The sequence below is a fragment of the Cyclopterus lumpus genome, chromosome 9 (genome assembly GCF_009769545.1).
Source record: "Cyclopterus lumpus isolate fCycLum1 chromosome 9, fCycLum1.pri, whole genome shotgun sequence".
Classification (NCBI taxonomy): Eukaryota; Metazoa; Chordata; class Actinopteri; order Perciformes; family Cyclopteridae; genus Cyclopterus; species Cyclopterus lumpus.
This window is the reverse complement of record NC_046974.1, coordinates 4,273,863-4,287,973: the sequence shown is the minus strand read 5'-3', so window position 1 is coordinate 4,287,973 and position 14,111 is coordinate 4,273,863. Positions and strand designations below refer to the sequence as shown.

At 45.1% G+C, this 14,111-nt stretch overlaps 1 protein-coding gene across 1 annotated transcript in view; it reads left to right on the top strand.

Moving 5' to 3' along the window:
* The window catches only part of adamts3 (ADAM metallopeptidase with thrombospondin type 1 motif, 3), an 87,401-nt gene extending 80,695 nt beyond the window's left edge, over positions 1 to 6,706 (top strand). Inside the window, 3 exon segments of the mRNA XM_034540733.1 lie at positions 3,902 to 4,109; positions 5,204 to 5,321; positions 6,225 to 6,706. Of these exon segments, the coding sequence (XP_034396624.1) occupies positions 3,902 to 4,109; positions 5,204 to 5,321; positions 6,225 to 6,706 (808 nt within the window).
* Positions 6,707 to 14,111: the final 7,405 nt, after the last annotated feature.

Sequence of the window (14,111 nt, the reverse complement as noted above, 5' to 3'; positions counted from 1 at the left end):
TTTGTTTAAGACACCCTCAGGGGGATCGGGTCGAAGCCGATGAATGGTACGTCTACGTACAGCGCGCCTCTCTTTCACTCTTGAAGGCGTGCACCGGGGGGGGGCGGGGAGAGATCCATCTTTCTTCCTTTTCTTTTTTTTACGCTCAACCCCACGACGATGTGAAAAGCAACGGCAGCTGGATTAGAGACCGGATGTAACGGGGAGCGGAGGATGCAAAGCCTCTCTGTGTGAAAACAAACTCCAGCTGCTCCAAACAGCGGCGTGAAAGTTAAGGAAAAAAAGTAAATGTGGAGGGACGAGGTGACGCAGACACCACAGGACAAACAAATCGGGCCTCTGATGGAGAACCGCGGCCGGAATCCTCCACCCAACGGCGGCGGCTTCGAGTTAAATCGGGCGACATCATCACTCGGATGCGAGCTAGCGGCAGCCATCCCCCCCCTCCCCCTGCCGGATGTTCTGAGTGCTTTAAACCACAAAGGGCGAGCGGCGTGAAGCTGCCCGGTCGGATGCCTGGATGAAACACTCGCTCCCTGCTGCTGCTCTTTGGGATGCGTTCCATCTCAACAGCAGAAGAAAAAAAAAAGAAAAGAATTAATTACTCGACTGTGTGTCTTTGTCTCATTTTCTTTCGGCACCGACTGGAGGAAAAAAGATGAATTGTTCTATAGAAATAAAAAAAACACCGTGCCTCCTGCATCTTAATGCACAAGCTTGTCTTTAAAAAGTGGTGTGCATGAGACTCTGCACCGGGCGGTTCGACCCAGACTGAAATGTCGCCAGGAGCTATTAACTCGGATCGCCGTGACATTTGTGTCCAGACGGTCGAGGTCCCCAGAGGATGAATCGCGTCCCCTGGTTATTCTTTTTAGAGCCACCAGCAGCTCAAACGTCCACAGAAAGATGTCAATGCAATAATAATGTTTTGTTTTCCAATGAACTTGGGGGGAGTCGGTGTATCGCTAAGGGCAACTTTATGCAGATCTGACCCCGGATGCACTTAAAACACTTCCTGTTGTTGCAACGCAATGAAAGATGAAGAGGGTTGGAAGTCTCTCTCGTCCCTTCTCCGCCTCTTCCTTTGACTCTTTGCACTCGGCACCCTTCGGTATCTCCAGACGATCGGTGTGAGGAGACGGACCTTTGAACAGAAAAGGCTAATTCGCTCAAAAAAGCTGTCTGGACTCGCGACCTTTTCGCTCCCTGACTTGACCTCCCTCTCATCCTCGAGCTGCTCGGGAAAAGGTCGGACATTTCAGGGCAAACTTGAGAAGATTCCGCTGCGGAAAGAGATGAGGAAATGTCAAGGGAGGAAATTGGGGAACAAATACTCGTGGTGGAGCAATGTCGGGGTTGTGAGGTGGAAGCCGTGCTGGATGATATCATAGAAACGAGAACGTGGACTAACGTTTGCTAAAGTCCGTTTGTGGAGGAGCTTTGTGGGATCTCAGGGGCCTGAAACTCTGCAGAGATCATGTGGTTTGAAGACGTGGTAAGATAGTCAAACAGCTGATCGGGGCCACCATGTGTCACTCAGACCGTCGCTCTGATAACTTAAGATCGTCCAATGACTAAAATCCTTAACACGGCTGGAATCCGAAGATTTGGTTGAAAAAATTTACCGAGATCTAAAAGTGTGAACCCAGTTGACAAAAGGGGTTTAATTGTTGCGCAATACATTAACAGATGGTCATTGTAATTCAAAGGAATCAACAACCACTTAAAAAAATACGTCCACTTTCATGCAACCTGGTGCCTTCACTCCATTGTCCAAGGTAATGAGGAACTCTCTGAAAACGGTATTTTCCCCTCTTTTTTTTAAAAATGGATAATTGATTATAACGATTTCTTGATTATGCCCGTTTACGTTTAATCACGGACGGAATAGATTCTAAGAAATCGCCTGAAGCCTTTTTGTACTTTCCTTTTTTAAATATAGCAGCTTCCCGTACGGAGCTTCTTTTTTTTTTTTTAAACGGATGCGTCTCATCTTCATCTTCCTCTCGGCTGATGGACGAGCAAATCGTCTCACCGCCGCATTGCTAATAATTCTGTGGCGCGGTAGAAGTCGAAAAGGATAGCAAGTAATTAACTTTCCGGAGACAAAGAATGCTGCTTTCCAAAAGCCTTTCGCTCCTTAATCACACACTCGATGATTGTTTGCTGTCCTGCAAAGAAGCCCGAATTAATTACTAATTATTGGCTCTGCTTATTCTCCGTGCATTTCAAAAAAGTCTCATGCAGGTCCATTAGTATTGTGAGGGAGCCCACAAGGTACCTCTGAGTGAATACAGGTGTCTCTTTTAAATCTCAAACAAGTTATAATTCTCGCAACGTGAGACGTTTTTTTTTTCTTTTTTTTTCGTGTTTATTCCGCCGCTCGATCGTCTAAAAAGCGCCTCGCGGCGGATCCGGGGTGGTAGGGAATTGAACTGAAGGACGGAGGGCTGATCAGAGCTTTTGGGGGGGGGTCATCTCGCGGTGTGACGGCTTTACAGATTCGGACCCGGATCAATCGCGATCGAGATTACCGGGTTAGTGAGATAAATCCGGAGGTTTCCGTCTCACGGGGATCGCTCGCTTTAAACTGGACCAGACGGGGTCTCTCGGCTCTTCCTGAAACTAAACGCTTATCAGAGATCCACTTGGAGGGACTGAAAGGCAAACGATTAGTGGATTAGTAGGTTTTTTTGAAGTAAAGACATCTGACATTTGGAAGTTCAAACACGAGCGCGTTCTGCTTTGGTTTTCTGTTATTGTGCACTGAATATATTTGGGATTGGCATTTCAGAGACCGAGACAATCAATCGAGTAATCATGAAAATAATAAGCGCATTAATCAATTTGGCCAAGTGTCCCTCGAAATGACTCGGACACTTTGTTTTGGAAATGAAAACAAACACTCGCTCTTCCTCTCTCTCTCTCTCTCTCTCTCTCTCTCTGCACATTGCTGATACCGTAACTACGCCCCATAAACGGTAACATGTGGTTTTAATACGACGGGTTCGGCGTCCCGACTCTCATTTGATAGGATTCTTTTTTGTTAGTGCGGCGAGAAAAAGATGCAAAAATACTCCGATACCAGTCGATAAATGAACAGATGGAAAAGGGATTACAACTTTATTTCACTGGCTCTTTAAAGTATGTTAGCAGGCCATGTTAGCATGCTAGCAGGCTACCTAGACACCGCAGCCCTTTGTGCTAACATGCTAACATGCTCACAAGGAAACATGCTGATGTTTAGCATGTTTACTATCTAACTCACCTTACTGGTATTTGCTTATTAGCACAAGTGCAGCCGAGGTTGATGGGGATGAAAATATACCCGACGATTAGTAAAGTCTGACCTGGTGGTGGCGCTATATGTAATGTCAGCGGGAACACGGATGTCACGCCAATCCGCCTGGTAGTTGTTGAGACTTTTCACTTCAAAGCGCCATCTTGATGGTGGAGCTAACGGGGAAGAGTCAGTGGACCACAAAGGGAAGAGGGTAATGGTTCCTCCACTGGGAACCATTACCCCTCCCAACTGGAGTTTCTTTTCTTTTTTAATTATTTCAGTCGTCTGTGAAGTTCTCGGTGTGATTTTTATACATCGCGGATGATGATCTGCTTCATTCATCTGAGAGAAAAAAAACACAGTGAAATATAATAAAGATCAACACGACAGCGTCAGGTGTGCCGGCCGACGGCTGAATAACAATAAGTATGCCACTGTGCTGATTTTGACGTGAGGTAAAGTGCTGCTAGATGACTTCAAGTGTATTTATTGAAAACAAGTGACATGCTTTTATGCAGCACTGGAAATAACTTTTGAGTACATTTTACAAAGCACTTCTACTCGTGTAGGACTACATCTGAATACTTCTTCCCCCCCCATCTCCGTTTTCATATCCAGGTGGGTCTCCGAGGACTGGGAGCATTGCACCAAGACCTGCGGCAGCCTGGGCTTCCAGATCCGGACGGTGCGCTGCGTTCAGTGCCTCAGCGAGGGCACCAACCGCTCCGTCCACAGCAAGTACTGCAGCGGGGAGAAGCCGGAGAGCCGGAGGCCCTGCAACAGGGCGTCGTGCCCCGCCCACTGGAGGACCGGAGCCTGGTCGGAGGTTCGGTTACCACACGTGTGATTTCTTTTCTCTGTGATGGATTTTTATGTTTAAGCGTCATCCAATTAACCGTCGGCTCACTTGCTCCCCGAAAGTGTCGCGACGCCTTTAATTTCACGTGCGTAAAGTGACAAGATCGCGTATAAAGTGAAACACGAGGCGCGAGATGTTTAATTTATAGCAGCGTTCATATCTCAGTGGAAAAACAAACGTCAGTTTTTAGTTCTCCGCCATCAAATGGATCCATTAAATCAGACCTCCTGCCGAGCGGCGCGGAGCACAACGGACGCTAATAAGAAGACTTTCTTTGTGGAGCTGGTTTTCAGATTTTAGTTTTTGATGATACTAGTTATATGTTAGACGTGCATATTAGTGCACAGAATAGTTAAATAACAGTTGTACGTCTGTATTAAGAAGACGATTGCGAACTCGGATTCTTTTGATTTATTTTCTTTTAAGATCAGTGAGACGTCAGATTCTCTCTTTTGTTGAGTATACTTATGCAGTTAGTTGACCGCGTGGGCTCCACGGACGCTCTGACAGCTCGACAGCTTAGCGAAAAAAAAGGGTAATTTGCCCGGGAAGAGGAGTAAGTGGCAGTATGTATATATATATATATATATATATATATATATATATATATATATATAATATATATAAAGTTTTCTTTTGAGAAAGTGTGAGTCATCGCAACCACTAGAGGTCCTTGAGCACGCGGTTGTAACCGGCCACCCAAAATATGAAGCGTACAGACGTACAGGACCGGTCCTGGCAGAGGGTTTCAAATGCCTCTTCTCAGACAAAAACTCTTTAAGCCATGTTCAGAAAATCCCCCCCAGGCTGTGTGCTGTAAATCTGGTGGAAAACAAGGACTTAGCATGTCTTTGTGGGGGGGGGGGGGGGGGGGGGGGGTGAGTGACAGACTTGGAAAACCTGTGAAAAGGGGGGCACAGAGAAAAGCCTCCATGCTGTGCAGCCAGACCTTTTGATTGCAGGGGGAGGTCGGCTTGTTATCCCACCCGGTTGTTTTGACATGTGCTGCTGCCTGTGTGTGACATGCCCCCCCCCCCCAACACCCACGCTCCCTTCCACAGTGCTCCGTGACCTGTGGAGAGGGGATGGAGAGGCGGCTGGTCACTTGCCGGATGGGAGATCAATGTAACAGCGATAAACCGGAAACTGTGAGATTTTGCCGACCGGGACCGTGCCACGGTAAGCAACGTTGTGTATATATATATATATATATATATATATATTAATAATACCTACGCTCGTCCTTTTTCTAAAAAAATAGGTCCGGAGCAAAAAAAAACATTGTTTGTCATTTCCTCCTGAAAGCTGTGTGTGTGTGTGCGTGTGTGTGTGTGTGTGTGTGTGTGTGTGTGTGCGCGCATTATGCTGTAATCGGCACAGGAGCTGCTGTGTAGCGAACATTACATCGTCTCACTTTAACGGCTCGATTCGCACTCGTTTAAAAATGACATTCTTAAAATGTCGACATGTACAGATTACCTGCTTGAGCCCTCCCTCTAAACCTCTAAATGCCAAGCTGATCTGCAGCAGAGATACAGGGATACATGGGGATGGAGATGGCAAAAAAAAAGCACATAATATCTCGTATCTATCTCTAAAACGTCAGGGGAGTTGTCCCAAGATTTTAAAGCGTAGACTAATTATTTATTGTAACTTACTCATAGTAAGTTTACACCATGTAAGTGAATGTGTTTGGTTTTTCCTCCTTTACTTCCTCGGTGTGTTGCATTGATTAAAGTCAACAGCACACCCAAAAAGTACTCAAAAATCGTCTGCATACCGAGTTTGTGTCTCTCGTGTATCAACTTAACATTTTAAAGACTCCTCCAACATTGTGGACGACAGTAAACTCTGTATAAAATTAATTAGAGAGAAATCCAGTCTGAGTCGCCTTAAGCAGACTTTAGTAGAATGAGCATCATCCTGTTGAATACTGATTGTGGCTTAAATGTAATAGATTTCTTTTCTTTTAATGGCACAAACACTTTTAAGCTGTCAGTCTCCCGATTCCTCTCGTTTGATCTCCTTCCAGCGCCGAAGTCTCACGCCGTTTTGCTTTCTCTTCCCCGCCCCCCTTTTCAGATGAGCCGTGTAACGGAGACAAGTCCATCTTCTGCCAAATGGAGGTGCTGGCGCGGTACTGCTCCATCCCGGGCTACAGCAAGCTGTGCTGCGACTCCTGCAGCAAGCGCGGCGCCGGCGCCCTGTCTCTGTTCTCGGAGGCGGCCGAGGTCGAGGAGCACGTTCGCTTCGGGTCGGCCTCCCAGCTGCTCGAGACTCTGACGGCCGCGGCCAACGCCACTCGCGGCGGCAAACGGGGCCCCGGCAAAGGAGCCGGAGCCGGAGCCGCCGCCGCCGCCGCCCCCCCGAAACGCGCCGCCACCCCGGCCCCGCCGAAGAAAAAGAGCCCGCCGAAGACCCCGGCGGCGCCGCGGCGGGTCCAGCGAAGCGCGGGTCTAGCCGGCAGGAAGCCGTCTCCCCCGGCACCTTCCGCAGGGGGTCAAAGGTCGAGCGGCTCGACAGATCGGCGGCGGCCCGCGGCGCACTCTGGAGCCGAGAGATGAGAGCGTGGCCCTCCGGGACTCGTAATGTGCAGCAGCTTCATCCTGAGTCTTCTCACGCCAGAAACACCACAGAGAGAGAAAAGAAAAGAAAGAAAAGTGCTGGTTCACTTTTGTTTAGTTTATTGTAGAACTCCTCCCCCCTCGCGCCCCTCATATTGACTTTTTAAAATGACGTCTCACAGGGAGCTCCACATCACGACTCATTGAGAGCAGAAGATAAAACGATGCATTCACACTAAAAGGAGGCGGGCGGTCCAAAAAACAGAGCCCGATGAAACACAGTGTCGAATGGGACAGATACATATTTTTAATATAAAAATGGCATCTAATTAACTACACCGATTACAACCTTTTCAACAATAGATGAAATGGTTGCTTGATTATAACCAAAGCTTTTGAACCCAGCGCCTCTTGTAGGTCTTTCTGTGATGTCACCAACAGCGACTAGTTCACTCAGGTGTCTGTAGCCCCCCTCGGGTTGGTCTTTTTGACTGGTCTTGTCATTGAATCGGGTCTTCCTCAGCAGACGGCGGGAGAGGGGAAATGTCAACAGGAGCCGATTCAATTTGTGAAAATGTCTGCTGGCTGCAGAGCGAGAACGCCGGATAGAGTCGTTCTTTATTTAAATCCCCGAGACGCTTTGGATTGGATTGACGTCGCTAAACGACGCGGTGCAGCTAACGAAACCTTTTTGAGCCGCGTGGGAGATTGCCGTCGCTAAACGACGCGGTGCAGCTAACGAAACCTTTTTGAGCCGCGTGGGAGATTGACGTCGCTAAACGACGCGGTGCAGCTAACGAAACCTTTTTGAGCCGCGTGGGATATTGACGTCGCTAAACCACGCGGTGCAGCTAACGAAACCTTTTTGAGCCGCGTGGGAGATTGACGTCGCTAAACGACGCGGTGCAGCTAACGAAACCTTTTTGAGCCGCGTGGGAGATTGACATCGCTAAACAACGCGGTGCAGCTAACGAAACCTTTTTGAGCCGCGTTTAAGAAATCCTCTCTCACGCAGGTGCAAAAATCCCCCTTTTTTCGACTTGAGCGTTACAAACTGCCATTTTCTTGCCAAAAAAGATGTTAAGTGTGAAGCTTGACTTGAGAATTCACCTGTCCCCAGTACCTTGAGGAGTCAAAACCAAACCAAAGCCCAGACTTTATGTGGCCACGCAGGGAAAAGTGGCCAAACCAGTGAAAACCATTAGAAAAACATGGTTTTAGTTGTATAGATTTTTTTTTATATAACCAGCAATGTCTGTTAAATGGCGCTCTACAGTTTCTATGGAAATGGGGTATTTATAAAGGTTCCTGTAAATACTGTACATGAAAATATCAGTATTATTTTAAAGAAGCTGAGGATACTTTAAAAAAACATTTTAATCAATTATAATAAAAATATATTATTCTAAATGTTTACAGTTTCAGCAGCGTTGTTAAATGGACTTTACCGATGCGCCATCTCGTTCTAAAGTTTTGAGAAGTACGCTTGTTTGCTTTCGTGAGGGTTGATACCTCTTTCATATCTGCACGCTAAGCTAAGCTAACAGCCAGGAGACTGTTAGCTTAGCTTAGCATAAAGACTGGAAGCAGGGGGGGAAGCTAGTCTGGCTATTTTTCCTAAAGTACGCCTACCAAGCACACTTATCGATATATTCTATATCGATAGTTTGACTTGTAAAAACGAGGCTAGCTGTTTCCTCCTGCTCGGAGTCATTGGATTAAGCTAAGCTAAGTTAGGCTAACCATCTTGCGGTTGTCATGTTTTAACCTGCAGACATGAAAGTGGTATCAATCTTCTCCTTTTGGAAAGAAAGCGAATGAGCTCATGTCCCAAAGTGTGAAACTATTCCATAAAGAAGCATCTTGTACACGTTAATCAACCCCAGCCGTTAGCTTTTGTTCTAAATCCGAAGTTCGTATGATGCTAGCCGTCGACCTTTTCGACTCTTTTGCATTGCCCTCAGTGAGGTTGAAGTTGTTTGGTCAAAGAAGGGAACTAAGTAGGGAACGTATTAAGCAATTGTTCCTCAAACTGTAGGTTAAATACAGCAGGTGCTTGTTCAGTTTGAACAACTTAAAAAAAAAAAAAAGATATATATATTTTAAAAGGAAGTGAAAAATTCACCCATGCAACTGAAATGTGTTTTGAAATGTTCTACTTTGATGTGACCGTGAAAGTGTGAATGCTCATCTGGAAAAAATGCCATTCAATGTTGCATTTGCAGGTAATTTTTCTCGACATAAACTGTTTTGAATTTCAACTCCCTTTTAAGCGGCATTGAGCTTTTTCTGACCACTAGGGGGCAGAAAGACTCCCAAAACAGACTCACGGTTGCGTATTCCAGCGGAAATAGAGCAACGTGAGCATCCCATCGAATCAAGTTTCTGTCCACCTGATGAAAATAAATCCACTTAATCTGATGTCTAAATATAACTAATCTTTGCAGTTTGGTGCTAACACAAGCTGTTAGCTTTAAGCTCATCGCACCCATTCACATTGAGTCGGAACTAGGTTTTATTGTCCATGTCGTGTTTGCAGCAACAAAAGCATCGTTGTAAGCACAAAGACGCTAAAAAAAAGGATTTGGCCGCGGAAGGATTTTGAACTTTTTTATATTTGATATTTTTACAAAGTATTTCTGAAATGGCTTCTTTTTTTTTTTAATGGCGGAAGAAGGTTTCAGGAGAGAGAGAGAGAGAGAAAGCTATTTATTGAATAAAATCCTCACAACCACCATGCATCTGACTGCAATAGCAAAGACACATTTTTGTGTTTTTCAGCAAAAATAAATAACTATTCACACTCACTCCTGTGTGCCAATGTATAGTACATGTATATAGCATTGAGTACATAAATATTTATTGAGAGTTAAAGGGTTCGGCTTTTTGTTTTTACAGTGTGTGCAGTGCCAACTGTTCAATGCAGAAAAACCATTAAATCACATTTATGAACATCTTTCATCCACAGTTTCACTTTTTAAATGGATTTCTACAAAAAGAAACTCCCCTTCCCCCCCCCCCCACAAAAAAAATCTAGAAATGACATTGTTTTTTTTTGCAAACAATTAGATGTAAACATACATGCTCAATCTTGAGCTGTTTTTACTTGTCGTCAGAAAGCTGTCTTTTCACAGCTGTTTTGTAGAAGTTACTGACCAGACACATGCTTTATTTTAACCAATAAAACATTAATAGTTTAGCACCAGTAAACCAGTGAAGTTGTTTTCTTATGCTGTTTGTAGATGCCAGTATTGTCTAACCATTTTACATTTTCCTCCTTTTCGTTCTTTTCACTTCCTTTACTTGCTGCCTTTACAACATTGCTGCTAATGTTATGCAGAGCTTGTAATAATAAATAGGATATAGTTGTAGATGTTACATTGACAATCCCTGAGCCTCAGACAGATATTACTGCAATGCATTCTCCATGTACTGTATTAATACCCACTGTGCTGTCCGTGCATTTTGCGTATTACGATTGTCGTGACTGTCAGTCGCTCTCTGCTCTATTCGCTTTTTCCTATGTATTTGTGTAGATTGAAGTGTACACTACTGATGCTGTTTGTTGTAATGGGGAGCACATAGCAATAAAAGATACGTTTAACTGCTCGGATGTCTTGCTTTCAGGCTTTCTACATGAGTACTGCGGCATTAAAAAGATGAAACATGTTATTTACTGAGGTTTAGAGCGGTCGGTAGGTGGGTTATTAAACGTGAGAGAAAGGTTTCCCTCGTGTTTCCAGTCTTCGTGCTGCAGTGGCAGCTTGGTCTCCCACCCAGGGAGTCAAATACCAAGTTGACATCTTGATACCAACTCTTATGCTTCATGTGTTAAAGCTGCATTCTCTCTCCTGACCACCAAGGGGCGACTCCTCTGGTTGTATAGAAGTCTATGCTTCATGTGTTAAAGCTGCATTCTCTCTCCTGACCACCAAGGGGCGACTCCTCTGGTTGTATAGAAGTCTTTGCTTCATGTGTTAAAGCTGCATTCTCTCTCCTGACCACCAGGGGGCGACTCCTCTGGTTGTATAGAAGTCTTTGCTTCATGTGTTAAAGCTGCATTCTCTCTCCTGGCCACCAGGGGGCGACTCCTCTGGTTGTATTGAAGTCTTTGCTTCATGTGTTAAAGCTGCATTCTCTCTACTGACCACCAGGGGGGCGACTCCTCTGGTTGTATAGAAGTCTATGCTTCATGTGTTAAAGCTGCATTCTCTCTCCTGACCACCAGGGGGCGACTCCTCTGGTTGTATAGAAGTCTATGCTTCATGTGTTAAAACTGCATTCTCTCTCCTGACCACCAGGGGGAGACTCCTCTGGTTGTATAGAAGTCTATGCTTCATTTGTTAAAGCTGCATTCTCTCTCCTGGCCACCAGGGGGCGACTCCTCTGGTTGTATAGAAGTCTTTGCTTCATGTGTTAAAGCTGCATTCTCTCTCCTGACCACCAGGGGGCGACTCCTCTGGTTGTATAGAAGTATATGCTTTATGTGTTAAAGCTGCATTCTCTCTACTGACCACCAGGGGGCGACTCCTCTGGTTGTATGGAAGTATATGCTTCATGTGTTAAAGCTGCATTCTCTCTCCTGACCACCAGGGGGCGACTCCTCTGGTTGTATAGAAGTCTATGCTTCATGTGTTAAAGCTGCATTCTCTCTCCTGACCACCAGGGGGCGACTCCTCTGGTTGTATAGAAGTCTATGCTTCATGTGTTAAAGCTGCATTCTCTCTCCTGACCACCAGGGGGTGACTCCTCTGGTTGTATAGAAGTCTATGCTTCATGTGTTAAAGCTGCATTCTCTCTCCTGACCACCAGGGGGCGACTCCTCTGGTTGTATAGAAGTCTATATAAATGACTCTACTTCTCTTGATTTATTCCCTCAGTAAACATTGTAAACATGAGTTTTTGGTCTCAATCTCTAGTTTGAAGTCTTCTTCAATACAGCGTGATGTTCATTTAGTAAATTAAGGTCATTTAGAGTCAAACAGAATGCTTTAAGGCGGGGCTTACTCGCCGTTCGGCTGCACTTGAGTGCACTCCAAACTAATGCTGAGGTAATGGGGGAGCAGACCGCGTGTTTAAAGGGAAGGCGGTGCACTCTTTTGCAATAGAACTACTTAACAACAACTTATCAAGTGTCATAATCTGAAGGATGAGGCTCAATAATAATAATCCATTTAATTTATGTAGCGCTTTTTAAGATACTCAAAGACACTTTACATTCACACACTGTAGACACAGCTATGGGGAGCAATGCAGGGTTAAGTGTCTTGCTCAAGGAGACATCGACTAGGGCGGGGATCGAACCACCAACCACCTGATTGAAAGATGCACCTGCTAACTGACCCACAGTCGCCTCAATACTTTACTTCCAGCTCGACTCCAAACCCGTTCGCTCCTACAAATCTATTTCTAGCTCACACACAGCGGCGCGACGCTCGTGGGATGGACTCACAATAAACCAGATGTGTGTGTGTGTGTGTGTGTGTGTGTGTGTGCTCACGGTTAATGAGATGGAGCAACCCACGGAGGAATAGTCACGCTTTGTTCACAGTGACAATATGTGGAGGATCTAATGTGTGATGCATTTTGCAACATAGACCAAAGCTGTTTATATTTGTGCATGAATAAACACAAACAGGCAACAGAGTGACTTGATCCACGTAGTTATTAGAGAAGTGTGGGAAACACATTATTATGGGAGCCCACGCGCCATGAACAACAAACTGCAACACACCTGTGTGACTGTGAGGGAGGTTAGCGTGATGAAACACAGTTTGGAGAGCTCATCGGGGGATTCCAGTGTGTGTGTGTGTGTGTGTGTGTGTGTGTGACCCCCCCCCCCGTTGTGTCGCGTAAAGTAAACCAAAACAACCTCAAGACTCGATTGCAGGAGATGAAGTTGTGGGGCGTGAAGAAGAAAACATGAATATAAAAGAGTTATTTTCTGTGACAGATGTGCATGAATCGTAAACAAGAAAGTCTTGTTGTTTACTCGGACACCCGGGAAGACGACCTCCCTCGGATCGTCTGTCGACAACGTGATGGCTTTATTTAATTGCCGCGCTCCGGTTGGCCTCTTTTGAGCTTCTGCTGCTCCAGCAAACATAAGCAGATAAAAAGGAAGAAGAAGACGACACCACGGCCTCAATGTTTAGTCACGCATGTCGGCTCATGAAAAAATGCATAATTGCTCTTGTATATTTTCCTCGGGAACGCGGAGGCCGTATGTGTAGCGACCGGGCGCTGAGCTTGTGCATCTTTCCGTCTGAATCGATGCTTCCTTTCTTCTTCCTTTCTTCTTCCTTTCTTGATGCATCGCCACATCAGCTGCAGTGGATCGGGAACCGGGCCGTCAAACGCGCCGTAGACGAGCGCATTGCAACCCGGGAACATTGCAAACCTCTAAAAACACGACATTGAATCTAAGTCGTCTCCAGCGGGCTTTCTCTCTGAACGACGGGGGGGGGGGGGCGTTGTCTTGATGGCGGTAGACTCATACCCTTGTTGTTGTTTACAAAAAAGTCCAAGTTATTAATTTCTTGCCGATGTTCCAGAGAGGTGACCCCCGTTCCCCGTAATCGTCTTACTTACCAATTCATTCAGCGGTTTTGTGGTCATTTGAAAGGTATTGTGGGTTGTACGCGGAGAAGCTATTCTATTAAAATCAATGATCGTTAAGGAAGTATTTACACGTAATCACAATAATTGCCTCCCCGTCTCTCCCCGCTCCTAAATCAGTTTTGACATTTGCTGCACTAATCACGTCTGACTGATTAAGTTTGATTGATTCACAATCAACAATTACTGTCGGGAGGAGTCGCTGCAATGAGAGGAAAATGTTCATCGCTCAATATTTGGTGTGGAAGAACGTGACTCGTGAGGTAGTTTGATAATAAGCAAAACAAGCAACATTAAATGACTTTTGCGCCGTTAAAATATGCATACAGTTCAAATGTAACCGAGATGTCTTTAGATTGATAGATATCCAAATTTAGATGATGATTACTGTCGATTACGTGTTAATTCAAATGGAGATGAAACGTCTTTCTCTTATTAGTTAGAATGTAATTACGGGCATCTTGAATTAAAATGGCTTTACAGGCAATTCATGTAAATGTCATTTATATGTCAAAATAGCTTCCACCGCGTTCAGTCGTCACACGTGGGGTGTTTAAATATATAATATTATACATTTAATAGAATAAATATGTTAAAAAAACAACATAAAATAGGTCAGATTTCTCCGCTCCTCATTTTCTTCTTAAATTAAACAAAAAGGCCAAACAACGAAACGTAGCATTTGCATATTTTTTCTTCCACTGCAGCATTTAATAAATTGTCTGCGCAGCACGATGCAGATTCTGGTTATTATAATTCCGATGTGCCCGTACGCTAAAGAGCAGCG